At 40.3% G+C, this 25919-nt stretch overlaps 2 protein-coding genes across 2 annotated transcripts; both read left to right on the forward strand.

The window, feature by feature from the left end:
• The first annotated feature begins 928 nt into the window (after positions 1 to 928).
• LOC127656000 (C-X-C chemokine receptor type 3-like) lies at positions 929 to 11099 on the forward strand. The gene is made up of 3 exons (XM_052144116.1): positions 929 to 1202; positions 2326 to 2718; positions 8384 to 11099. Exons 2-3 carry the CDS (start codon positions 2371 to 2373, stop codon positions 9161 to 9163), a joined length of 1128 nt encoding a protein of 375 aa, XP_052000076.1. The 5' UTR covers positions 929 to 1202; positions 2326 to 2370; the 3' UTR covers positions 9164 to 11099.
• Positions 11100 to 18848: 7749 nt separating this feature from the next.
• On the forward strand, positions 18849 to 24971 carry LOC127656388 (C-X-C chemokine receptor type 3-like). Its single transcript, XM_052144702.1, has 3 exons — positions 18849 to 18868; positions 21057 to 21437; positions 24107 to 24971. The coding sequence occupies exons 2-3, from the start codon at positions 21060 to 21062 to the stop codon at positions 24818 to 24820; spliced, it is 1092 nt and encodes a 363-aa protein (XP_052000662.1). The 5' UTR covers positions 18849 to 18868; positions 21057 to 21059; the 3' UTR covers positions 24821 to 24971.
• Positions 24972 to 25919: the final 948 nt, after the last annotated feature.

The raw sequence follows: 25919 nt of genomic DNA on the forward strand, positions 1-25919 counted from the left end.
GTTTTTTTAAACATGCACATCGTTTTTTGTACATATGCAGGTAGTATTTTGTAAAAATGCACATAGTTTTTTGTAAACATACACATAGTTTTTTTTTTTGCATATGCACATAGTTATTTTGTAAATATGAACATAGTATTTTTGTAAACATGCACAATTTTTTGTAAACATGCAGTTTTTTCTAAACATGCAAATAGGCTATTTTTTTTGTTGTTGTTTTGTAAATGTGCACATAGGTTTTTAGTAAATATGCACATAGTGGTTTGTTATGCTGAACGCTGTGTGAGAGAAAATATAAGAAAGTTACCGTCGCTTCTAACTTTCTGTCTGAGTGATTCTGAGTATGTACGGTAAGCACAGAGAAGCAAAAACATGTAATGGGCGGAAACTATGTAAAGTGCAAATGAGACGCGATGACGTCTTAGATATGTTAGTTAGCGTATGACGTCATCTAGCCACATTTATCGACTTTCCATTGAAACTAGTTGGCAACACTGGTTGGTGCCCCAGGCAGACTGCGTAATATGCATATAGGGAGTGGCGGTAGGCCTACTGTTTCATGTCCATTTCCCGCTATTATGAATACAAAAAATATTGGTCTCTGGTAAAAATAAATACTTACAAAACATTTTTTAAAGGCCATGCCCAACTAATTCGTTTTCATTTGAAAATCAATTGATTTTGCTGGCCTATCATCGACACTGTAATGCCATTTTTCTCCACCGAAAATGGATACTTTCGAAAACGCTCATGTCAAATATAATGACGTTAGTAAACTGAAAGCTGAGTTATATATATATATATATATATACTTCATTTTAGAACTTCAAACACTAGAGGACACTGCTGCGTTGATGTGGAAACTGGAACGTGTGTGTGTGTGTGTGTGTGCGCGTGCGCGCGTGCATGTAAATAAACAGGGGTAAAATTGCATGGGGTTTGCTGTTATGAGGGAGCTAGAGAGCTACCGGGACCAAATGATAACCTTCAAACGGCTTTAGGCCAAGTCGAAGAAAACCAACACTGCGTGATACCCGGATCCGGTCACCTACTATCGCTCCGTATCTCTACGCGTGTATTTGCCAGGATCAAACAAACGACTCTCAACAGATGGCTTACGTAAAAGAAAAACAAACATGCAGACAGTTTGAGTTGAAGAGATGGTAACAGAGAGAAGGCAAAACGGGAACATAAGCGCACTTGTAAGTTTGTGTTTCTTCTCATCGCTCGTTAAAACACGATAAGAGGTTTATGATTCTGATGTTCAGTTTATTGCTTCCTCTGTCCTGTGCTCTCACGCCAGAAGCTCTGTTGCGTGAAGTGTCGTGTCTAATGTTTATTGTTTCGACAACTAAAACTAGACTAGAGTTTTATCTCTATGTTTAACTCAATACTCACAAACTCGTAGTGTAGCTAGTTTTTCCATATTGAACTTGTTAATGTATGATGAAAAAAAAAATTCAGAACTTCTTAAATTACTTCAAAGTAGTTTTTCTAGAGACAGCTGTTTCTTTTTTGCCATTTTTTCCCTAATATTGACCTTAAGACATGCCAGTCTATTGCATACTGTGGCAACTCAAAAACAAAGACAATGTTAAGCTTCATTTAACGAACCAAATACTTTCAACTGTGTTTGATATAATGGCAAGTGTTTTCTAGAAATTAGATTTTTAGCATGATTACTCAAGGATAAGGGTTTGAGTGATGGCTGCTGGAAATGGGGCCTGTCTAGATTTGTCCTGACTATACTTTTTGATCAGTTGAATGCCACTTTGGTGAATTAAAGTACCAATTTTCTTCTGAAACCACTAAATCTGTACATTATTCCAAACTTTTGGCCACCTGTGTGTGTGTGTGTGTGTGTGTGTGTGTGTGTGTGTATATGTATATGTGTGTATATATATATATATATATATATGATTAATTTATAGCACTAGTGAGTTGAAAAGTAGCAGTAATATTATAAGACGCAGCTGTTTGAGGTAGAACAGTAAAAGTGCTAAATATGTTGATGATAAGAAGTTGTGACTGACAGAAATTAAAAGATGCTAATACAGTATAAGATCAATAATGTTCCTCAGTGTCTAGGTAGGTTCGTTTGTGTGTGTATGTGTGTGCACATTCATCACAGATTTATTTACAGCAGTCAGCTGTCCCACCCAATGATGTGGAATGTACGCTTTCAATTTCAGAATTGTTACCACATATTGTGAAAACCCAGCATGTGACTCATGAGTTCATAAGAAACCACTCTCTTAAATCACACCAGGAGCTGCACTGGTGTGAGTTGGATATTAACCTATTGTCTGCTCTGTCTCATTGCAGCACACTCCGAGCCTTGATAAAAGACTATTTTAATTTTAGTCCAACATGGAGCTAGATCTGTACGGACTGTTTGAGCAAAACAACACATTCGACTACAGTGATTATGAATACAAGGAGGAGGGCTGCCCATCTAGCAAAGTGTCTGGAACCATGGCAGTCCTCATTCCCTTTCTTTACTCCGTGGGGCTCTTATGGGGATTGCTAGGAAATGGACTCATACTGGTAATACTGTGGCGAAAAAGATGGAACTTTAGTGTGATGGACATCTTCGTCCTCTATCTGGGCATAGCGGACAGTCTGCTGTTGCTGACATTGCCTCTGTGGGCTGTAGATGCGGTGAAGGGGTGGATCGTTGGCACAGGATTCTGCAAACTGGCTGGAGCTTTGCTCAAGGTGAGACGGGGACATTAACGGTCTATTGTGGATTAAAGTTTTTTTTTTTTTTAAATAAATGTATGTAGTTTATTGGTCTGAAATGAGATGATGTCATATTTTGATATCACTTGAACTTTTACTTTCATTGATAATTCATTAATAATCAACTTGTGCTTGACAGATAATTAGTTAATGTATATTCAAATAGTTAGAAATATGAGATAATGTGCTTGTTAATGTACTCCGTTTAGGATTAGGTCATTTAAATTTAAATACTTACAGATGTTATTAATAGGGTTCCCACGCATCCTGGAAAACCTGGAATTTAGAAAAATACCTAAATGTCCTGGAAAATAATAATTTGTTCTGGAAAATGTTTTAGTATAACAGAACTGTTTGACTGTGTTGCTAGCAAGGTTTGACATGCATAAAAACATGGTAACGATCAGGAATCAAAATTGGAGTCAACGGTTAAATGCAGGGACGGACTGGCCATAGGGAGAAATGGGTCTTGGTGGGCCGGCCGCGAAACGGGGCCGAACGGGCAGCAATAAGCTGAAACGGCTTGCTGTGTCCCCAAACAACTTTTGTGCCATTTTCTATGTAAAATCCTGGGCTGAATTCTCTTCCCTGTCTGCCCCTGGTTTGATTGAACAAATATATAATCTGCAAATGATGCACACTTCAAAATGAATGTGTGAAGCCAGCCACTCATACACTGAAAACACTGTGTGCGTGTGTGTGTGTGTGTGTGTGTGTGTGTGTGTGTGTGTGTGTGTGTGTGTGTGTGTGTGTGTGTGTGTGTGTGTGTGTGTGTGTGTGTGTGTGTGTGTACGTGTACATTACTGTGTAATTAAATCACAGTAGGCCTGTTGCAATTATTAAATTATCGTCCGATAACGGTTATTTTAGATAAACGTGATTTATTGTGCAGTTCAAATTCCAATTATATTTTAATGCCCAAATAGGGGAATTTTAAGTGAATATATAAATGCAATGAATGGTGCGTTTGTGTGTCATTCAGTTAAACTCCAAGTGTTAACAAGCTGCACCATGAACATCAACCCAGAGCAGCTCCTGTCCGTAAGAGCATGTGTATGACGTCCCTTTAGGCTCTAAAATATGACTTTGCATCACGCACTCGTTCTACTATTTATTCTATTATATTCAAGATGCAGACGTCACGTAAACAACGTCTGTCAGTGAAGCGTCTAGGCAGAAGTCACACATCATTCACGTGTTGCAGTTGTGTGATTTGTGTTCAGTTTCGCGAACGTATGTTACACGGTTCATTGAAGCGTGTCAGCATCTGCCCTAATTACTTCTCTTCACTCGTCTTAATGAACGTGATGTCTGAGTCTGTCATTTTTTAAGCACTTAACTATTGTCCCTTTTATCCCCTATATGTTGTGTTTTTCTTGTCCAACTTGTTCAGTTAACTTAAAAATAAGAATTTATTGCATCACACTCTTTTGTTTATCTACTTCATGGCAAGATTAAATTGTTATATTGTCAGTATAATGCATAACTAGAATGAGAAAAGAGATTCTTACATTTAAAAACTCTACCTAATATAAATAAATGTATAATAGCAAACTATAGAAAATAAAATTATAATTTATATGAAATCTACTTATTTGCCACATAATATATTATTATAATAAAAAGCAGTTTTGTAGTCAAGACCACCTAAACCGAGACAAGAGCAGAGTGACTAAGGCAGGGCGAGACCGAGTCAAGACCAAGACCAGACCAGTGCGAGTCCCACACTTCATTACACATTTGCGATAAAATGTGTAACATGCAAACCATAGACACTACTCAAATTGACCTGAATAAAAACACCCACTTAAACCAAATTAAGATTTTATTGCCGTGTGTGTGTGTCTTCATAAAATCATTAAATGGAATTGCATAGGTGAATTGTATGTGTGTGAATTTTACTTTGTTTTCTATGAGCAAACAAATACAAACAAACACTAAATCAACTGAACCATCTTTATTCAACACTCCTTTTCCAAGTTTCCAATCCACCTAAAACAATAAAATTGTGCACGCATCGCATCAGGTTTTCTGGATGACTCTTCCCCTAGAAACCATCATTAAGTACTGAATACATCAAACAATTATTCAATACTTAAATCTTCACTTTTCTCTGTCTTTTCTTAAACAAGCAAGAGGCAGATTGCTAACCTTAGCTAGCTAGCTTTGCTAGCATCAATTACACTTAGCTTATCTTTCTTTATGCTTCCGTTCTATGTGCCGATAAAAGTTTGACATGGTCCCTGCCATCTCGGTAAGCACTGGATTGCAGATTTTACATACTGCTGTGTGTTTTCTTTTGGACGCTTTTTTTGAACGCATTGTGGTTTAGGTCGGTGTTTCCCAACCTTTATTCTTCCACGGCACACTTTTTATGATTAACAAATCCCATGACACTATCCCACATAACCCTCGTCAATAGTTTTCCTTTTCAAGAACTTTTCCATATTTAAGTTCATGTGAACTTCAATAGTTTTAAATTCGGCTATGCAAAAAGTAACGTAGGTATGCTGTATAATGTAGTCACAGATTCCAAGAGCGCTAATTGGATAATGATAAACCAACAAATTTGTTCTTGCAAATTACTTCTTGCAATGGCACAGCAAATAAATTTTTTATTATTTATTTATTCACTGTATTTTCTGGAAATAAATTCTCTCCTGACTAAGTCGCATCGGGTCAAAATTACGTTATTGATGGAGAAAAAACAAAACCTGGCATCTTCTCCTATCTGACTTATTTACTGTCTCTCAGCAGATGTAATAGAAACCCCCTCACAGCTGTAGTAATTAATTTTTATTAATAATTAACGAATTCCAGGGTAATATAATAAAAAGCATAATGTTATAAATGTACACTCAATATTTAAAAAAATTATCATATTAAAAAGTTTGCTAGATTTACGCTGCTAAATAAGGTGGAAACGCATCATCAGTTGTGAAAAGGTCTATAGAGGAGGTGCAGAAAATACGTTCATTCAGCCGAGCGAGTGAAGCGGCAGACGCAGCGTTAACAAGACGCAGACGTCACGGTCATACAGACGAGCAAGTGAAGCAGCAGATGCAGATGGCGCATTAACGAGACGCAGACATCACGTTCATACAGAAGAGCGAGTGAAGCGATGTGAAGGCACACGCAGATGTCATGTTCAGTGAGATGAGATGAGTGCGTGATGCAAAGTCATAATTTTGACCCCAAAGGAACGTCATATGCGTGAAGTGCTTCTCAAGGCCTCTGATGTACGTGCCGTTAGCAGAGGCTCGTGCCAAACTCATTGGCATTATAATCAAACAAATATAAACTTTGATATTGAACGCAAAGTGATCCAGTTTCAATTTAATTTAACGATCATATAATGTTAAACGTTCTTTGTCAAAGCGGGTTCATACACACATGTTAATGACAGTGGCACAGAAGAGACTCATACCTACTCTATTTATGTGGAATGATAAAATTATGAAACAATCTCTTTTTGCTTCATGAGAAAAAGGGGCTCGTGAATTTAATCAAAAAGCATTCAAATAAAGTATGAAAGTGAAGAAATTAGGACAGAAATATTTTACTTTTGCGTAATATAATATTATATAATATAAATAAAATAAAACTATATTTTATATATATTTTTATAAATAAAATATTTGTATCTGTTCCAAAAACAGTGTAAATGTAAAATTGACCAAATCAAAAGTTGACCAAAAAGAGACATCTTTATGTATTTACAAATATTATGATATTTAAAACCTTATTTTCCATGTCATTCATAAGTTTTAAAGCCTTAAAAGGAAGTCCTGTATCCCCATTTTATTATTTGTTTTCTATATTTGAAGTAGGGCTGGGACAACGCGACATCGACGCAAAAAATACGTCGACGCAAAATATGCGCGTCGATTCGTCGGACCCAAAACAAAGATGGCGGCGCCGGCGACTAGTAGCAACACGAGTGGCTCCTCAGTGCAAGGCGGCATGCACTCGTTCCTCTAAAGTATGGGAATTCTTTAATTTAAAAGAAAACAATTCCGTGATATGTCGTCTTTGCAAAATGGAGATGGCCTTCCATTCTAGCACCACGGCAATGCACCAGCACCTTAAGAGGCGCCACCCGGTTGCAGCTGCAGATGACAGAGCACCGTAAGTTTTTTTTGAACTCCCCACTTTGCACTCGATGTTGGAGTAGGCTATAATACGTTGTCGACACCTAAAGTTTTCGCTTATAGCTATGAATGTCGTGAAAAATACATAGAGGACACTGACAAAGCGCTGACAGACAGGACCAAGCAGGTAACATTTAATAAAGTCTCAACTTTCAAATTTGGTCATTCAAAGAAAATTAAACCATAAATAGGCCTACTATTTTGTGGCTCTTTAATGTGTCGTGACTGATTGCCTCAGTTAAAGCTGCTCGTGAACCGATCATCTTTTCCTTGGTTAATTTATAGCATCAAATAGGCTAAACATGAATGTAGCCTACATCAGAAGGACTGTTGTTTTAACCGCGGAAAGATGTCAGTACAGTAGCCTACAATCCATTATTCAAATTCAAATCCACCGACGTTAATCTTCTCTCTCCTGACTACTTTGTCGGACAAAAATGGCGTATTATGATTGATTGATCAGATCGCCAGTCAATCAAACTCCCGGCAAATGTATTTTTTTTTACATTTTATACACCCCCACCCCCGATGAAACCGGTATTACCAGTGTTGTCACAAATCGATTAATCGAATCGGACTGAAAAAAATGAATCGTTAGATTAATCGATGCATCGAAAAATAATCGCTAGATTAATCGTTTAAAAAATAATCGTTTATCCCAGCCCTAATTTGAAGTTAAAGATGCAAGAATGACTTCTTAAGGTGTATGAAGCACACATGCACCTTAAGAAATAAGACCCTTAAAGAGACAATTAATCAGTATAATCCCAATTATTTGTTTGGCAATTAATCGTCAGCCAAATTTCATAATCGTGACAGCCCTAAATCACAGCTTTATGGGGATTAATAATTACACTGGGCCATGTAGTGAACTACTTATCTGGAGAGTTGAGAAACTACCATCCCAAACACACCGAAACGCCAAAATATCAGCTCGATTTAAATGGATGCATGTATTTTTGTCACTTGCTGGGCACATAAGATATCCTGGAAAATTGTCCCTTGAAAAGAGTGGGAACCCTGTATTACACTTTTATTCCTGTAAAGCCTTACACTTTGTAACATATAAAAGTGATTATTAGAAATGTCAAAGTTTAACAGATCATTTGTTACTGTACATTTATAGTTTACAAATATCATTAATCTTTTTCAGAAATTATTCATGAATAAGATCTTGCATTTATTTTTCAATAATGACCAACTCACTGTACATTGCCTAATAAATGGACATGAATTATTGATTTGAGTTGTAACTATTTTACTAGCTTACTTGTAGAGACCACAAAGACCGAACAAGTACAAAACTACTGTATAGGAAGGTTTCCTAGATGAACAGTCAGTTATACAATGGTGCCAATGGTCATTGTTAAAAATCAAATACAAATTTTCAATGCTGCATTCTGTGATTGACCATTCAGAATATAGTATTTCAGATAACTGTGTCATAAATGTTAATAGCTGTTCACTTTCATTATATCTTTAACCATCAGATCAATTTCTACTGTGGCATCTTCTTGCTGGCCCTCATCAGCCTTGACTGTTACCTGTCCATCATCCGTAGTGTTCAGATGTATTCTCGCAAAAAGCCTCTGGTGATTCACTGTTGCTGCGGGATCGTCTGGTTCTTGTGTCTGCTACTGTCCATTCCCGATTGGATCAATCTGAAGGCCATCAGTGATCAAACCGATCATGGTAAATGGGAATGCAATTACTCTTACTCCTCTGATTCCTGGCGTCTTGCATCGCGTTTGCTACATCTTGTTGTGGGTTTCACTCTACCGGCACTAGTAATCCTCTTCTGTTGTTCCTGCATTCTTCTAAACCTACGCCAGGCCTGCAATGGCATCCAGAAGAAGAAGGACAAAAGGACACATGTACTTGTAGCCCTGGTGCTGGCCTTCTTCATCAGCTGGACACCCTACACCATTGCCCTCATTGTAGACACTGCTCAGCCAGTGGATAATGTCTCCACAACAGGAGCAGAAAGGTGTGATGGAAGGAGATGGACCGCTAGCAAAGCAACAGATATACTAGGGCTTCTTCATTGTGTTGTCAATCCTGTGATTTACCTTTGTCTCTCCAAAGAGTTCAAGCGACGCACTCTGGCTTTGGTCAAGTTCAGTGGTTGTGATACAGACAGCAATGATGTTTCCCTTTGGGACACAGTGGGGGTAAATGATAGCACTAATGTCCAAGAGAAGGAACAAGGTTCACTTCAGCTTATGAATGGAATTACACAAACAAACAAAACCCAGGATCAGGATAATTAAAAGTAGCATCTGTATTTTCTAAATAATTAAATTTATTTTATATATAATTTATTTAACATGTAAGCATATAGTGACTGTACAATTCCCAATGATAGTCCCTCCCCGTTTTGAGGAATTTTGTTTATGGATGATAAAGGAAGAATAAAAAAAGGACAAGAAATGCTAACCAACTGTTATCTAATTTCTCACAATGCTGTTGTATTTATAATTTTTTTTTTTGTGCCTTAAGTGTTTTGGAATAGTGTTGTTAAAAACTGTTATCATTGGGAATGGATTACACCCACTACTAGTGGTTTGATAATCTTCGATCGTACTTGTGTTTGTTGATAATATTTAAAGTCTACTTTAAATATGTGTACTCTGTGAAACTATATTAGTATGCTGATGACATTTAAGTACCAATAACTAAAGCTGAACAGGCAATGATATTTCAATTTTGTGCTTCAATCATGTTACAGCTTGCTATGTACTGTATTTATTCTTAAATATGATAGTTCATCCAAAAATGGTATTCCAAACCAATATTCTTCTGTGGTACATAAAATCTGTTTGACAGAATATAGGGACTGATATCCTCAGTTCTCATTCACTTTTCATTGTATGGGAAAAAGAGCATCAACATTTATAAAAATGTCTCCTCTTGTAGTCAACGGAAGAAAGTCACAAGTTAATGAAGACAGAATATTCATTTTTGGGGGACTATCCCTTCAATGTTGTTGTCAGTGAGAAATGTGTTTAAAATTGTTCAATTCAATGTATTTGTATGGCACGTTTTTTCATTTTTCATGTTGTTCTACACAGCTAAATAAAGAAAAATGCCTGCATACTCCCAGTGAGCAAGCCAAAGGTGACTATAGCAGGAAAAAATCCCTAAGATATAATGTGAAAGTGTACTATAACAATTTTATCAACACTATCACAACACTATTTCAGCTCCCATGTTTGATACCACTAATTGTTCATAGCTATGACATATTGACTGTTAGATTTCTATAGGAAGTGGTTTCTGGGAGGTTGGCTTCTGTCACTTACATAAGCGTTAATAAGTGAAGGTGAAAATAATGCAATTTTATTATATTGACCTTGAGGTAAATGTAAATTGTTGTCATGAGTAAAAAAACAAAAAAACATTTAGGCTATAAAATGAATTGTTTATTAATATTTTATTTGCATAAATGACTATTCATGGTGAAGTGAGAGAATGATGACAGGGTCATGTGAGATAGGGTCATGAAGGGTTCTTTTCCCATGTTACACAACCTTTCCTTTCCCAAGTGTTCCAGTCACATACTTTTAGAGGAAAGTCCCTTTCTCCCTTTTTCCATGGCACTGTATGTGAATGATGAAAGATTGGCAAAGGCCCCTGTTGGAATTTTTAGGCACATTTGCAGTTCTCATGAGTGGAATCCCCATGAAAAGAGATTACAGCATGCATGTGTACAGAGAGAAAGAGACTTACTTATTTCCAAACTATCAGACAATCAACAGAGGCTTGAATGTGCTTGTGATCAAAGACGGTGCATTTTGAATGGAGTGACATCCTAGAAAGATTTGTTAAAGGTTCTTTGACTGCAAACATTAAAAAAAGCCACATGTCTCAGCACCCTACCCCAGTTCCTCATTCTAGACAATATGCTTGCCATAAAAGTCATGAGATCTGATATCATAAATATTCCATCACATAGTTTTCCACATGAGTCATCAATACATGAACAAAATGAGAGTAGATATTTTTGTTGTTTGATGTATTTGGAGAATTTAATCTCACTCTGTGGGAGGAAATTGCATAAGTTTTCAAGTTGCAATGTGAAATGTTCATTTCCTGTCTGTGTGTGTTTGCATGACTGGCAATTTTACAGACATATTTGTAGTCAAATCTTGATGATAGTCACAGATATATGTATTCAAACAGCCTAAAAATAAAAATTCTTGAAGAACTAGAAGAGTTTTGTAATTCTTTTTTGCTCTTTCAGTGACGTTATTTTACTGCTTTGTAGTAGGAGCATGATGGATTAATAGTCAGTGCTCATTTGCATTCGTGCATTCATTGTTTTACATTTTTGAGGGGCAGGGCCAGTAACCACATAACAAAAAGCTTAAGGTTCAATGTAGTGGCCATGGTAGAGGAAGGTTGAGTGAAAGAATAGATTCAACTTCACATGTTTTTGTGTGGATGTGTATATAGTACAATCCTACACAGACTTGTTTTGTCATGCTACTAAGACCGGTTTGTCATGTTGATCATTAGGTCATGTATTTGGAAACCACACCAAAACTGTGCTGAACTGATGTACAGTAAAACACAATTGGTCTCTTAGATAAACAACAAACACCTAAAATATTTAACATAAAAATATTACTCGGCCATTGATATTAAAAATGCTTTTCAAGAATTATATCTTTATCTCTATAGTTCCACGTCTGCATCTACCGATGAGGATATGAGAAAAAAAATTCTCTTGATTCTGAGACGACCTTGGAGGAGCTTGGTGAAGTAATTAAGGCCTTGCCTACAGGCAAGGCTCCAGGGTCAGATGGCTTTGCCGTTGAATTTTTTAGATCTTGTGCTACAGAATTGGCTCCACATTTGCAGGAAGTTTATACGGAATCATTAAAGAATGGAAAGCTTCCCCCATCCATGACACAAGCCCGGATCAGTCCGATTCTTAAAAAGGACAAAGATCAAAGCGAATTTAAGATTTACTGTACAATTAAAATTTTAATTTTGACAAAAATGTTGGTTAACCAATTAATCTCTTATACATACAGGTCAGGTTGGGTTTATTTGGGGCCGTAGCTGATAGCATTAGGCGTTTCATCAATATCGTGTGATCAGTGGCAAATTATCAGACTCTGGTCACTGCCATCTCACTTGACGCTGATAAGGCGTTTGATAAGATAGAATGGGATTACCTTTTTAAGATTTTGGAACTGTATGGGTTCAGGAATACTTTTGTTGGATGGATTAAGTCACTTTACAGACTTACGGTAGCGGCAGTACAAACAAATGGATTAAATTGATATAATTTTAGATGATTTTCCAGGGGTGGTGATGGGAGGTATGGCGCATATGCTTTTGCTTTACACAGATTATATTTTATTATTCGCCTCTAACCTCACTAGATATATGCCTGGCCTCCAAAGAATTATTAATTCCTTTTCTAAGTTCTCAGGATACAGAGACAATTGTTGTAAATCCAGGACTTATTGGGCCACGAGTCGGGCATCCTCGGTCAGCAGGTAGGAGGTGGACTGCTCATTGCACAAAAAAACTTTTGTCTACCATCCCGGCGTATCCAGTGAGGATGCGCAGTGTGAGAATGTGTGTGCGTCCCAAGCAGCGAGTGCATTTCTGTTTCTTGTGAGAACACAGCATACGGAAACACATTTGTCTACCATCCCAGTGTACCTGGCGAGGAAGAGTAGCATATGAAATTGTGTGAACCATTTGGGCCATTCGAAATGAAGCGGTGAGTCATCAGACTTTTTTGATGCTTGAAGGGATATGATGTCATCTCCATCGTCAGAACCAGCAAAGTGATAAGGCTGTGCGCTCCAATAGGGGGCCAGAGCTCATCATGCGTATACTGTACTTGCAAGGACACTACGTCTGAAGATTGAAGGGATCCTCCTTGATTTCCTCCAACTCAAACCCGCAGCCCCATCATGCCTCCTCATGTGGTCCATCGAGATAAAACAGAGGCAGGTGGGAGAGACGCAAAGATGGGACCGTCCCTCAGAAAGAGGGTGATCCTTTAGCTTAGTGTCCGGAGACTCATGCCCTTGCAATTAAGGCAGTCTGTCTCCATGACAGCAACTTCAGAGAAGGTGCAGCCCAGGCTGCAAAAGCAGCTCTCATGTTCATCTGATGGCAGGGTGTGCCGCTCGCTATGGGAAACACTTGTGGAACGACATATTGAAAAAGACATGTTGCACGCAAGTGGCTCTTTTTTTAATATATCAACATATCTATGAAAAGGATACAATATATCCTGCTGTAATGCTGCAACAAGTGGGTGGAATCTCGCTAAAGCCTTGCGTTGTCACGGCAAGCGTCAAAGCAAAGAACCCATTCACCAAGCACGACTTTGATGGCGAAGCATAGAACTCTTCACAGGAACACTGCAGGGTAGCAATAAGTCTCCTTGTTGTGGGCTCTTGATATACAGGTGACAAGTCGTCCTGTCCATTTCATAGCAGAGAAGATCTGTCCGCTGAGGCACGTATTTCTACGACGAAGCGTAGAGGGTTTCCAAGATGATGTCCTCGGTCTTGAAGGAAAAACATTCAGAATAAATTGTGAATGAGCACCCGCTTATACAGGCAAACTACGTGCCTAAAGGGGCGGAGCTAAAAACACCATTGCCAATCAGAGGATTGGTGTGATTGTATATGGGTTTCAACCAGATCATCTAAGAAGGACTCTCCATAGTGAGCAATGTCGAATGAATTGACTCTAAAGGGAACAACAACAAAAAGACAGGTGGAACTGATGCATGCACCAGTTTAGATTGGATTGTGGTGCACCCCTAAGGTGCAAATACAACAGAATTTTAAGTAGTGACAGTGTGGCAGCGGGGGCGTGGTCAAGCGCCCGCCCGGGAGAGAAAGTGGTAAGGACGCTTGCACCTGAGCTAAATTATGTTTAACACCTGTCTCTAATTTCAGTGAGCATGGGGAGAGCGGTTTAAAAGCGGCCAAAGAGCCTCCAGGAGAGAGAGAGTCTGGCGCAAGAGAACTCAGTGTTCCAGAAAAGTGTTGAACAGTTTATATGTGGAAGTTTTTGTGGAAAGAAACATAATAATCATTAAAGCCTTACCTGTGGGTTTTTTGACAGCTCCGTTTCCTGTGCCCCTCCTTCTGAGAAACTCCTTCACACTGGTGCCAAAGCCCGGGACTCAAATTTGTCAAATGATGGAAGGTGATCGCCTCGTAGAGTCCTCCCAGTTGGCAGGGGTCCTCCAGTCCCTCGCTGCAATGCATCAGAGCCACCAACAATCCCTGCTTGAGCTCCGGCAGGACCAGGATCGCCGGTTCTTCGAGATCATGCGGGCTCAAGCAGAGGACCAGCATGCAATCCAGAGTCTCCTGAGCCAGAAGGCCACTCCGACCACAGCCACGACCCCAGACACCCGCGCCTTGTTGCCACCACCCGCGTTGCAAAAGATGGGGGCAGCAGACAATCCAGAAGTGTTCCTGGATCTCTTCGAGCGTACCGCCGAGATTTGGGGCTGGCCGCACGATCAGTGGGCAGCTCGCCTTGTCCCTCTTTTGTCCGGGGAAGCCCAGCTCGCGGCTCAACAACTGCCGGCAACGAACCTCCTGGCCTACGCGGACCTGAAACGAGCCATCCTGCAACGGAGCATGAAGGTGGAGAAATCCGACCGCCCATTTGCCTTCGCCCAACGGCTCCGGGATGCCTGTCAGAAGTGGCCGCAACGTTGAGGAACTCGTCGACCAGGTGGTGCTGGAGCAGTTCGTCCAATACTTGCCCCGGAGAACGGCAGAGTGGGACCTGTGCCACCACCCGGCGTCGCTGGAGGCAGCCGTCCGGCTTGCGGAGGACCACATGGCGGCGATCCTGAGGGCAGAGGAGCCCTCTCTCGCTCTCTTTCTTCCCCCTTCCCCTGTATTTTCCCCTGTTCCCTCCCCTTCCTCTTTGCCTTCTCGCTCTGCTCTCTCCCCAGGGCCCGTTCCTGCCCCACGTAGGCGAGGAGAACTCCCGAGACCAACTTCCCGGCCATGGGAAGCAACACATTCCCCTTCCCCAACATTCAGCCGCCCTCCCCCTCAGGTGGGGGCGCCCGCCGCTGCAGGTAGGGGCGTAGCGCCTGGGCCAGCGTGTTGGAGATGCGGAGACCCGGACCACTTCCGGGATCAGTGTCCGCTGATGGAGGTGGGGACTGTGGTGCGGGTCTCCGATATCCAGCAGGCTGCCCCCGATCGGGCTGGAGCGTACCGGATTCCGGTAAGAATCAAGGGGGGTACTTACCAAGCATTGCTGGATACAGGGTGTAATCAGACCACCATCCACCAACGCTTGGTTCAACCCGGGGCTTTGGGCACAGCTAAATTGGTGAGGGTGAGGTGTGATCCGCTGATTTTGGGGACCGATTGGCCAGGCTTTAAAAATGTATGAGAGGGAATTTGCGCGGATGGGTCCTGCACTAAAATAAGGAGATGTGCGATGCTTTTGGAGGGGAGGCGGAGCTGGGGCTGTCCTCGACTGCTTCAAGTCGGAATGACGAGGGAAGGGGCGGGGCTCCCACCCCTCCTCTCAGGGAATTCCCTGAGGGGGATTTCCCTTTAGAGCAGTCGAGGGACGAAACCCTTAAGCACGCCTTTGACCAAGTGAGAGTAATCGATGGTCAACAACTCCGGCCGGGCGTCGCCATTTCATACCCTTATTTTACCATTATAAATGACCGGTTATATAGAGTGATGCAGGACGCTCAGACAAAGGAGAATTTAACACAGCTGTCGATTCCACAGAGCCACCGGGAAATGGTTTTCCAGGCGGCTCACTATAATCCCATGGCGGGTCACCTAGGAGAAAGGAAAACACTGCTCCGTCTAATAGCCCGTTTCTATTGGCCGGGCATTGGCGGCGACATCCGCAGGTGGTGTACGGCGTGCCGTGAATGTCAGCTGGTAAACCCACCGGCCACACCAAAAGTGCCATTGTGCCCCCTTCCATTGATCAAGGTCCCCTTTGAAAGAATTGGAATGGACCTCATCGGGCCAATAGAACGGACAGCATGCGGACATTGCTTTGTATTAGTCCTGGTGGATTATGCAAAGCGATATCCGGAAGCAGTGCCCCTAAGCAACATCTCAGCACGTAGTGTTGCAGGGGCACTCTTCAAGATAATCTCCCGGGTGGGGATTCTGAAAGAAATGTCACGTACACTTCAAAAGCTTTATGAACTGTTGGGCATTAAGTCGATTCGCACTAGCGTGTACCATCCGCAGACCGATGGCCTAGTGGAGCGATTTAATAAAACGCTCAAAAATATGATTCGTAAGTTCGTACACGAAGACACTAGGAATTGGGATAATTGGCTCGACCCCCTGTTATTTGCAGTACGAGAGGTCCCGCAAGCCTCCACTGGCTTCTCGCCATTTGAGCTGCTGTATGGGTGGCGCCCGCGCGGAGTGCTTGACGTCATCCGCGAAGCTTGGGAGGAGGGACCTTCTAATAGTAAGAATGAAATTCAGTACGTTCTTGATCTTCGAGCAAAACTCCACACACTGGGCAATTAACACAGGAGAATTTGCTCCAGGCTCAAGAATGCCAACGCTGGCTGTATGACAGGGGTACTCAGATAAAGGAATTTAAGCTGAGTACCCCTGTCATACGGGAGATAAGGTACTCGTATTGCTCCCAACATCGAGCTCTAAATGACTCGCCAAGTGGCAAGGACCCTTTGAGGTCACACAACGAGTGGGGGATCTCGATTATGAGGTTAAACGAACCGATAGGGGGGGTGCGCGTCAAATATATCACCTCAACCTCCTGAAATTGTGGAGGGAGGAGGTCCCTGTGACGTTGGCCACGGTAGTTCTGGAGAGAGCGGAGCTCGGACCGGAGGTAAATAAAAACCGTAATCATAGCACCCCGGTTACTTGTGGAGACCACCTCTCACCGCGTCAACTCACAGAGGTTTCTGAATTACAAAAGGAGTTTGCAGATGTGTTTTCCCCTCTACCGGGTCGTACGAACATCATCCAGCACCACATCGAGACCGAGCCGGGAGTGGTGGTACGTAGACGCCCCTATCGCTTGCCCGAACATAAAAATAAAATAGTGCGGGAGGAATTGGATGCGATGCTCAATATGGGCGTAATAGAGGAATCCCACAGTGATTGGTCCAGCCCGGTTGTTCTTGTTCCCGCACTTTGTGTGTGTGTGTGGGGGGTTTATGCACCTAACTTATCTCTCCCTTTCTTATTGCAGACAGACGCTTCAGACAGAGGGCTGGGGCCGTACTCTCGCAGGTGGTGGAGGGGGAGGAGCGCCCGGTGCTGTACATCAGCCGAAAGCTCTCCTTGAGGGAAACAAAGTACAGCACCGTGGAGAAGGAGTGTCTGGCCATCAAGTGGCCGGTCCTCACGCTCCGATACTACCTGCTGGGGCAGGCCTTCACTCTCTGCTCGGATCACGCCCCACTTCAATGGCTCCACCGCATGAAGGATACTAACGCACGGATTACCCGTTGGTATCTGGCCCTCCAGCCCTTTAAGTTCAAGGTGGTCCACAGACCGGGGGTGCAGATGGCTGTCGCTGACTTACTCTCCAGAAATGGGGGGGGGGTTAGGCAGGCTGGATGGCGCCCTGACCTGAGTTGGGCGGTGGGGGTATGTGGCAGCGGGGGGCGTGGTCAAGCACCCGTCCGGGAGAAAAAGCAGTAAGGGCGCTTGCACCTGAGCTAAATTATGTTTAACACCTGTCTCTAATTTCAGTGAGCACGGGGAGAGCGGTTTAAAAGCTGCCACAGAGCCTCCAGGAGAGAGCGAGACTGGCGCAAGAGAACTCAGTGTTCCAGAAAAGTGTTGAACAGTTTATATGTGGAAGTATTTGTGGAAAGAAACATAATAATCATTAAAGCCTTACCTGTGGGTTTTTGAAAGCTCCGTTTCCTGTGTCCTCCTTCTGAGAAACGTTTCACAGACAGATTAAGATTTTAGTTAGGAACTTTTTATCAGACTGCCAGTCTTGAATCTAAATCTGTCTGGATCTGATCATCTGAGCTCAATGTCCATTTTTGGCTACCCAGTAAGATGTAAAGCTCTGCTCATCCTCTCTCAGTTCCCTTATCTTTGCCAATTATTAAAACAACTCTCCTTGATTTATCTTCTTTATTCTCCTTCAGACTTTTATTTGTACATTTCACTTTGCTGTCTACAGCGACAGGTACACACTGACACAAATAACAAAATCTCTGCTCATAAGGTAGAAAACCAATAAACAAAAGGTTCACAAAGAGAACAAATGGTGAGAGAACAGGACGTGGTGTAAAGGTGTGAAAAAAACATCCCGTTGCACAAGCAACACACAGAAGGATCGGGTAAGTCATCGGGGGAAAAAAGAACGTTATACTTCCAATTAACTATTTTCTACTCAGTTGTTCAAAAACTCAATGGAGAATTTCATAACCATACTGAAAGAAAAAAAAACACTTTTAATAAAAAAAAATATTCAAGATATTAAACAGATAATTGCCTATCAAAAGCTTATCTCATAAAAAAAAAAAAAAAAATAGTTAAATGTTGAATAAATAAAACATCAACAACTGACTGTTAATTGCAAATAAACAGTACTGATCAGTTAGAACACAGGAGTTACAATTTCTCTGTAAGTAAGGTTTTTGCTGGAGAATTACAGATCCCTACAAATGATGAAGCTCATGAACAGTCAGTAATAAACAATGACTGTTTAGCCAGCATGTTACATGTGTATATTTCTGGACATTTCTAGAGCATAACATTTCATTGACAAGAATGTTAAAGTGAGCATTTAAAATAGAATTGTGAATGAAAACTGATCGTTATCATATTTCCCCTTCAAACCATGGTGCTCCCTGACACTGACTCCTCCCTCTTCCTACCCTTCTTCATACTTTGACCTATATTATTATAATTGAGCAACTCTCAAAGTGTCAATCATTTTGGTACCTCTCAACTGCTGTGAGAATCCACATTTGCGTAAGTTTTTCATTTTTAAACCTTTCTCAATTTCAGGCTACTTATTTTGTATCTTGAGCCCTCACATTAATGCTCTCATTTTATACACTCATAGAAAAATGTACTCATCTGGAAAAAAATTTGATCCCAAACTGTTTTTTTGGGGAACAAAATGTATAAATGTCCCTTTAAATGTACACAATAGGTCCTTAGGTTACTTAGGTTATAAAGGTACAAAGGGTCCTCTTGGGCATACATCCCTCTGACTGCCCTTGTCCCTTAAAAGGTAGTGTAGTACTTTTTTCCCCCCTGAGAGTGGTATACATTTTTCAAGGCTGTTTTATTGTTGAAGTAATTTTACTCTTGTAAATTATTTTTTATTTTGTAAAGTATTATTTTTCACCTCTAATTAAACTAATAACATACTGTATTTACTAACATAGTTCACTGCCACGTGTTTATTGCGTATTTAGTGTCCCAAAAACACCCTGCACCAACCCATAAACCTAAATCTAACCTTACCTTACAAACATTAACCATGGTTTTACTACAGTAACCATAGTATCACCATCGTATTTTGTGGTAAAATCATAGTAACATTATTTACACTATATTACTGTAGTAGTACAATGGTTAATTGCATTAAAACTATAGCTTCTGCAAAAACTGATTACTACAATATTACTATGGTAAAACCATGGTTAAATTTACCCAGATTTAGTGCATTACTTGGTTACAAAACATTTTTGATCTTTGTTTACACATATTTAATTTTCTCAGAGTGTGCAATGATAGAAATATACTAATTATAATGATTTTTCTTTGAAGAAGATGGATGTTAAAACAAAGGTCACCCTGAACAGTGAAGATTTGACTGGTTTTGGGGACAACTACAACTACAACTACAGCGACTATGATGATACCTCCTGTGGAGTGGTTTGTAGTCAAGACACCAGCATGCACTTTGATGCTATTTTTATTCCGGTCCTGTACTCTGTGGCGCTGGTGGTGGGGCTGGTGGGAAATGGGCTCGTACTGGTGGTGCTGTGGAAGAAGAGGATGAACTGGAATGTCACAGACATCTTCATCTTCCATCTGAGCATAGCAGACAGTCTACTGCTGCTAACACTGCCATTCTGGGCTGTAGAGGCAGCGAAGGAGTGGATCTTTGGGACAGGACTCTGCAAGCTGACTGGAGCTTTGTTCAAGGTGGGCAAGAGCTTTTAGGTTCACATTTCTACGTTGATTTTTACATGTTTATTATTGTTTTGTTTCTCCTACATCAGTAGTTCTCATTGCAACCCAAAAATGGATAGTAGGGCTGGTATTATATAATGGATAAAACAATGCTAAATGCAAATAATAAGATGCAACTAACCCATAGAGTCATGCATTGTTTGGACAGCCAAATGGAGAGAAGAAAATCCTTCCCAAATTGCTTGTTGACTTCAAAGGCTGTGCATCCAATCAAACTAAAGCATTTTGGAACAAATACATCTGTCACTTGGTTTGAGGACTCAAAGATTACCTGCAGAACGGAGTCACGATGAGCTATTTTCATGTTGACATTATATTATTTGCTTAAACATTTATAGCAGATATATTACTTACTTAGAGGAAGATTAACAATACTGTTGTAAGGCGGGTGCCAGCGAGTCTGGGTTACTCCTCGAGAAAACAAAAGGCTCTCATGAGAATTAACAGATGTGCCTATATTGTTTGTTAGTATTTAATTAGGATTGAATATAGTATCTGCCACTGTTTGTACTGGGATTATTTTTCACCTCTAATTAAACTAATAACATACTGTATTTACTAACATAGTTCACTGCCGCGTGTTTATTGCGTATTTAGTGTCCCAAAAACACCCTGCACCAACCCATAAACCTAAATCTAACCTTACCTTACAAACATTAACCATGGTTTTACTACAGTAACCATAGTATCACCATCGTATTTTGTGGTAAAATCATAGTAACATTATTTACACTATATTACTGTAGTAGTACAATGGTTAATTGCATTAAAACTATAGCTTCTGCAAAAACTGATTACTACAATATTACTATGGTAAAACCATGGTTAAATTTACCCAGATTTAGTGCATTACTTGGTTACAAAACATTTTTGATCTTTGTTTACACATATTTAATTTTCTCAGAGTGTGCAATGATAGAAATATACTAATTATAATGATTTTTCTTTGAAGAAGATGGATGTTAAAACAAAGGTCACCCTGAACAGTGAAGATTTGACTGGTTTTGGGGACAACTACAACTACAACTACAGCGACTATGATGATACCTCCTGTGGAGTGGTTTGTAGTCAAGACACCAGCATGCACTTTGATGCTATTTTTATTCCGGTCCTGTACTCTGTGGCGCTGGTGGTGGGGCTGGTGGGAAATGGGCTCGTACTGGTGGTGCTGTGGAAGAAGAGGATGAACTGGAATGTCACAGACATCTTCATCTTCCATCTGAGCATAGCAGACAGTCTACTGCTGCTAACACTGCCATTCTGGGCTGTAGAGGCAGCGAAGGAGTGGATCTTTGGGACAGGACTCTGCAAGCTGACTGGAGCTTTGTTCAAGGTGGGCAAGAGCTTTTAGGTTCACATTTCTACATTGATTTTTACATGTTTATTATTGTTTTGTTTCTCCTACATCAGTAGTTCTCATTGCAACCCAAAAATGGATAGTAGGGCTGGTATTATATAATGGATAAAACAATGCTAAATGCAAATAATAAGATGCAACTAACCCATAGAGTCATGCATTGCTTGGACAGCCAAATGGAGAGAAGAAAATCCTTCCCAAATTGCTTGTTGACTTCAAAGGCTGTGCATCCAATCAAACTAAAGTATTTTGGAACAAATACATCTGTCACTTGGTTTGAGGACTCAAAGATTACCTGCAGAACGGAGTCACGATGAGCTATTTTCATGTTGACATTATATTATTTGCTTAAACATTTATAGCAGATATATTACTTACTTAGAGGAAGATTAACAATACTGTTGTAAGGCGGGTGCCAGCGAGTCTGGGTTACTCCTCGAGAAAACAAAAGGCTCTCATGAGAATTAACATTTGGACTCTCTCTTGCATATGTAACAGCAACATCCGACACGCAGCATACAGTGCAGCTCGCACCTCATTTCTAGTCTCATCATCTCCCCCTCACTTAAAGCTCACTAAAAACCTATGCAATGTTAAGTGTGTACAAAAAGTAAATATACATGTTTAGTATTATTTAAAGTGTCTCCATGCACCTGGTAAACTGGTCTCATTCTCCCAGCCATAATGAAAAGCTAAAAGAAGTTATAAAATATGAGAAATGTGGTGTGCCCCTTAAAGGTGCGCCCTTCCCCAGATCCTCCATACAAACTACCTCCTATATGTAAATCTACAGGAATCAAGAACCCATTCAATTACAAATTCTGATCCCACAGTTGTGAACCCCTCAATAGGGGACCAAAATCTAATTATAATGACAGACACCACCATTTGGTGAGCATATTGAATTATCTGGGTTTATAAGGAAAATGGGCAAAAGGTTCGTGGAGTCTGTAGGTAGACTTCCCACACGATTGCTGTTTTTAGTTCTCGTTGCCAGGTAAATATTTCTATAAATTCCTCAATTTCTGAATTGTTATTATATATGATTGATCGATGATTTCACTCTATGAATTGGATTTTGAATTATTGTTCTATTTACCTGGTCAATAAATTGTAAACATTAGATTTTATTCTGACTGACTTTGAAATTGTTTTCCCAAGCAGATTAAACGATTCATATGTTAATGCAAGTCTGCGTCAGATTAGTGACGATTAGTATTTGGCATCGGTTCAAGTGTACTTGGTTTGCAAAGACAAAAAGGGAATTTCCGTTTAGAACAGCACATGCTGCTTGACCAATCTAAATTTGAGTGTCTAACCTCTGTTTTAATTCGATGTTTCTCCAGATAAGTGTATGCGGGAAACCACGCATGGTCAATCCAAAGCTATTACAAGAGAAGTTATGTTGGTCAACTTACATCTGTAATAGTGGCCGTGACCTCTACTGAAGAAAACGTTATGCAATTCCATGGGGCTATACTGAAGTATGTTTGATTGTGTAAACGTGAATGTGACTGATCTTAGGTATATAGCAATTACCTCTGTTTCATGATCCAAAGCTGATGTGCTTGTGATCGTGAGACCCGCATAAAAGAGAAAAACATGCAAGGACCTCAAAGCAACATAGTTTCCTAATCTGAATGGTAAAATATAATTAAAAGAGTTAAAAAGAATAATCAAGCATTCGCTCACTTTTAATGAAGCTCAGATATCATTAAAACCTTTTTCATTTATGGAGTCAGATGAAATAACGAGGTAATACATAAGAGAAAATTTATTTCATTTAATCTTGTTTTGTTGTGTAAAAGGAAAGACAGTAATGCGCAGAGACCTTCACCCGTATTATTGGAGACCGCCATTGGACCGATAAACGGGCTTACACTGTTAATTACATTTTAATATGATTATTAAACAGTTTTATCCACTACACAATAATGTTTGTATTGCACTATACATATAAATTTAAGAGGTGAAACTCATGAAATTGCTGAAATTTGTTTTTATATTACAATCTACAGCCTAAGTGGACAATGCAAGTGAACTGTAATACTACAATAGTAAGTCTTTGCGCTGCAAACAATAAGAGTGTAATACAAAAACACAAAATTAGGATTCAATAAGGATGAAATATAATTTATTGAACATGAAAATAATAAGTAGAAATACGCAATATCTCAGTTACAATAATACATTTGTAATAGTTTATTTGGAAGTAAAGTTACAACAGACAGATGGTTACATGATAAACAAATTAATAAACATGACTGTTCTATGAAATCGCTACATTATAAACAACTTGAGATGAGCATACATTCACGGGGAACCACCTTGTATAGTGGCTATTATTATATTATCTGCTAAAAGGAAAAACATGGCACGTGTCTGTACACTGATTTATTGCTCCAAAAATACTGTAATGGTTTACACTTGCTTGCAATGTTTAGACCATTAGGTCTTCTTCACACAAAAAATGCGATGGCTCAAGCCAGCAATTGCTCATGGATCGTTCAGTCATTTTCAAAAAGTTTTTTTTGGTAACCAGAATAATCATGGCGCAGCCCAGTGGTTGGTCAGGAAAACTGTAGATACTTAGTAGGAAATGTTTAGGATCAGCTTCAGGTTTAAAATCTTTCTTCCTTCATCAGATAAATTTCTACTGTGGCATCTTCATGCTGGCATGCATCAGTCTTGACCGCTACCTGTCCATCGTCCATGCAATGCAGATGTATTCTCGTAAAAAGCCCAAGGTGACGCACTGTTGCTGTCTGGTCATCTGGCTGTTCTGCCTACTGCTCTCAATTCCTGACTGGATATACCTTATAGCCACTCCAGACTCCAGACGTCAGGATAAAATTGTATGTGTTCACCCCTTTAATTCCTGGCATTTGGTCTCTCGTCTACTCTGCCATGTGGTGGGTTTTGCTCTACCGGCACTCATACTGCTATTCTGTTACTCCTGCATCCTTCTGCGGCTGCAGCGCGGCTCCCAGTGCATGCCGAAAAAGAGAGCCATGCGTGTTATTGTAGCCCTGGTACTGGCCTTCTTCATCAGCTGGACACCCTACAACATCACCCTCATTGTCGACACCTTCCAAAGCAAAATCAGCACCAATAACCAAACATCCTGTGCCAGCACCACATCATTGGATGTAGCCCTCACAGCAACTTCCACATTGGGCTACTTACACTGCTGTGTCAATCCAATTCTTTATGCTTTTGTGGGGGTGAAATTTCGTAAGCATTTGTTGGACATGCTGAGACCACTAGGCTTCACGCTTAAGGGACCAGCAGGGCTGATGTCCCGGAGGAGCTCTGTATGGTCAGAGTCAGTGGACACCTCAAACACTTCTGCTTTCTGAAACATATATGCCATCAAACTAGTGTATGTAAACAATCAGTGATCTTTTTCTTCAACAACCTTTTGAACTGGTATTAATTCAAATGTGAAAGGTAAATATATTGACAGAGGAGTAATGTACATATAAATATATATTTCTCATGGCTTTCCTGTAGGCATAAAGGCTGTATTATAGATTGTATTGAGGCAGGGAGCTACACAATGGTAATGTTTTTACAATACATATACAGTTTATAATCATTCAAACATGAAGTAAAAAAATTTTTATTAAATAAAACAAATGAACATGATCAAATGAACATGATCTACTCAGGGCTGTATAAATATAAGATCATTGAATAGTATAAATGTTTTGTTGTTGTTTTTATATTTTTTCACTATGAATGATTTGAGTTGCTAAAAAGGAATAAATAAGTATTACAAATTAGAGTTCTAGTTGTTGTATAAACCATTGCTGAGAAAGTTTATATCAAACTATTTGTTTCTTATATATGCTAGTTCTCCACGTTGTGTCAGAGAAGCGACGCTAGGGGTCTCTCTTGAGCGCCGATATTCACCTCTGAACTATGAAAAAAGGCCAATGAGTGTTGGCAACCAGTATTTGCATGTCCCGCCCCCGAACATACGGGTATTTAAGCGGCGCAAATACGGGAGTTCATTCAGAAAATTTCTTCGGAGCCGATGGTCGTGTCTGCAACTGCTGCGTGTACACACCGAGTTCCTGCTATCCCTCTGCTGCATGCTGTTGTATTCTACGGCACAACAGCGGCTTTCTCCTGTTTGCACGGCTGTGCACTTCCTGCCCCTGAGCGCTTCGACAGTGCAGATAATAAAGATCTCTTACGAGTTCTTTTTTCTTCATAAAAGAGTGATTTTATTTAAAAGAGTAATTTCCTCTAAAAGAGCAAAAACACAGCGGCGTTGAACGTCCTTTTAAGGATGCGTCTTTTTCAAGATGCCTTTCCACCCCTGTGTTGTTCCTGGATGCGGTAGAGTACTCTCCGCTTCCGACGGCCACAGGCGTGGTCTCGTGTGTCTGGGTAGGGATCACACCGAGGCTGCGTTTGTGGATGGTTCATGTTCTCATAGCGAGAACATGA

This window comes from Xyrauchen texanus, chromosome 15, assembly GCF_025860055.1.
Source record: "Xyrauchen texanus isolate HMW12.3.18 chromosome 15, RBS_HiC_50CHRs, whole genome shotgun sequence".
NCBI lineage: Eukaryota > Metazoa > Chordata > Actinopteri > Cypriniformes > Catostomidae > Xyrauchen > Xyrauchen texanus.

Bases quoted from the DNA above. Each gene is read 5' to 3' on its own strand.
- LOC127656000 (XM_052144116.1), top strand. From the start codon at position 2,371: ATGGAGCTAGATCTGTACGGACTGTTTGAGCAAAACAACACATTCGAC. The intron at 2,719-8,383 runs GTGAGACGGGGA...TTTAACCATCAG, and splicing joins TGGCTGGAGCTTTGCTCAAG to ATCAATTTCTACTGTGGCAT.
- LOC127656388 (XM_052144702.1), top strand. From the start codon at position 21,060: ATGGATGTTAAAACAAAGGTCACCCTGAACAGTGAAGATTTGACTGGT. The intron at 21,438-24,106 runs GTGGGCAAGAGC...TTCCTTCATCAG, and splicing joins TGACTGGAGCTTTGTTCAAG to ATAAATTTCTACTGTGGCAT.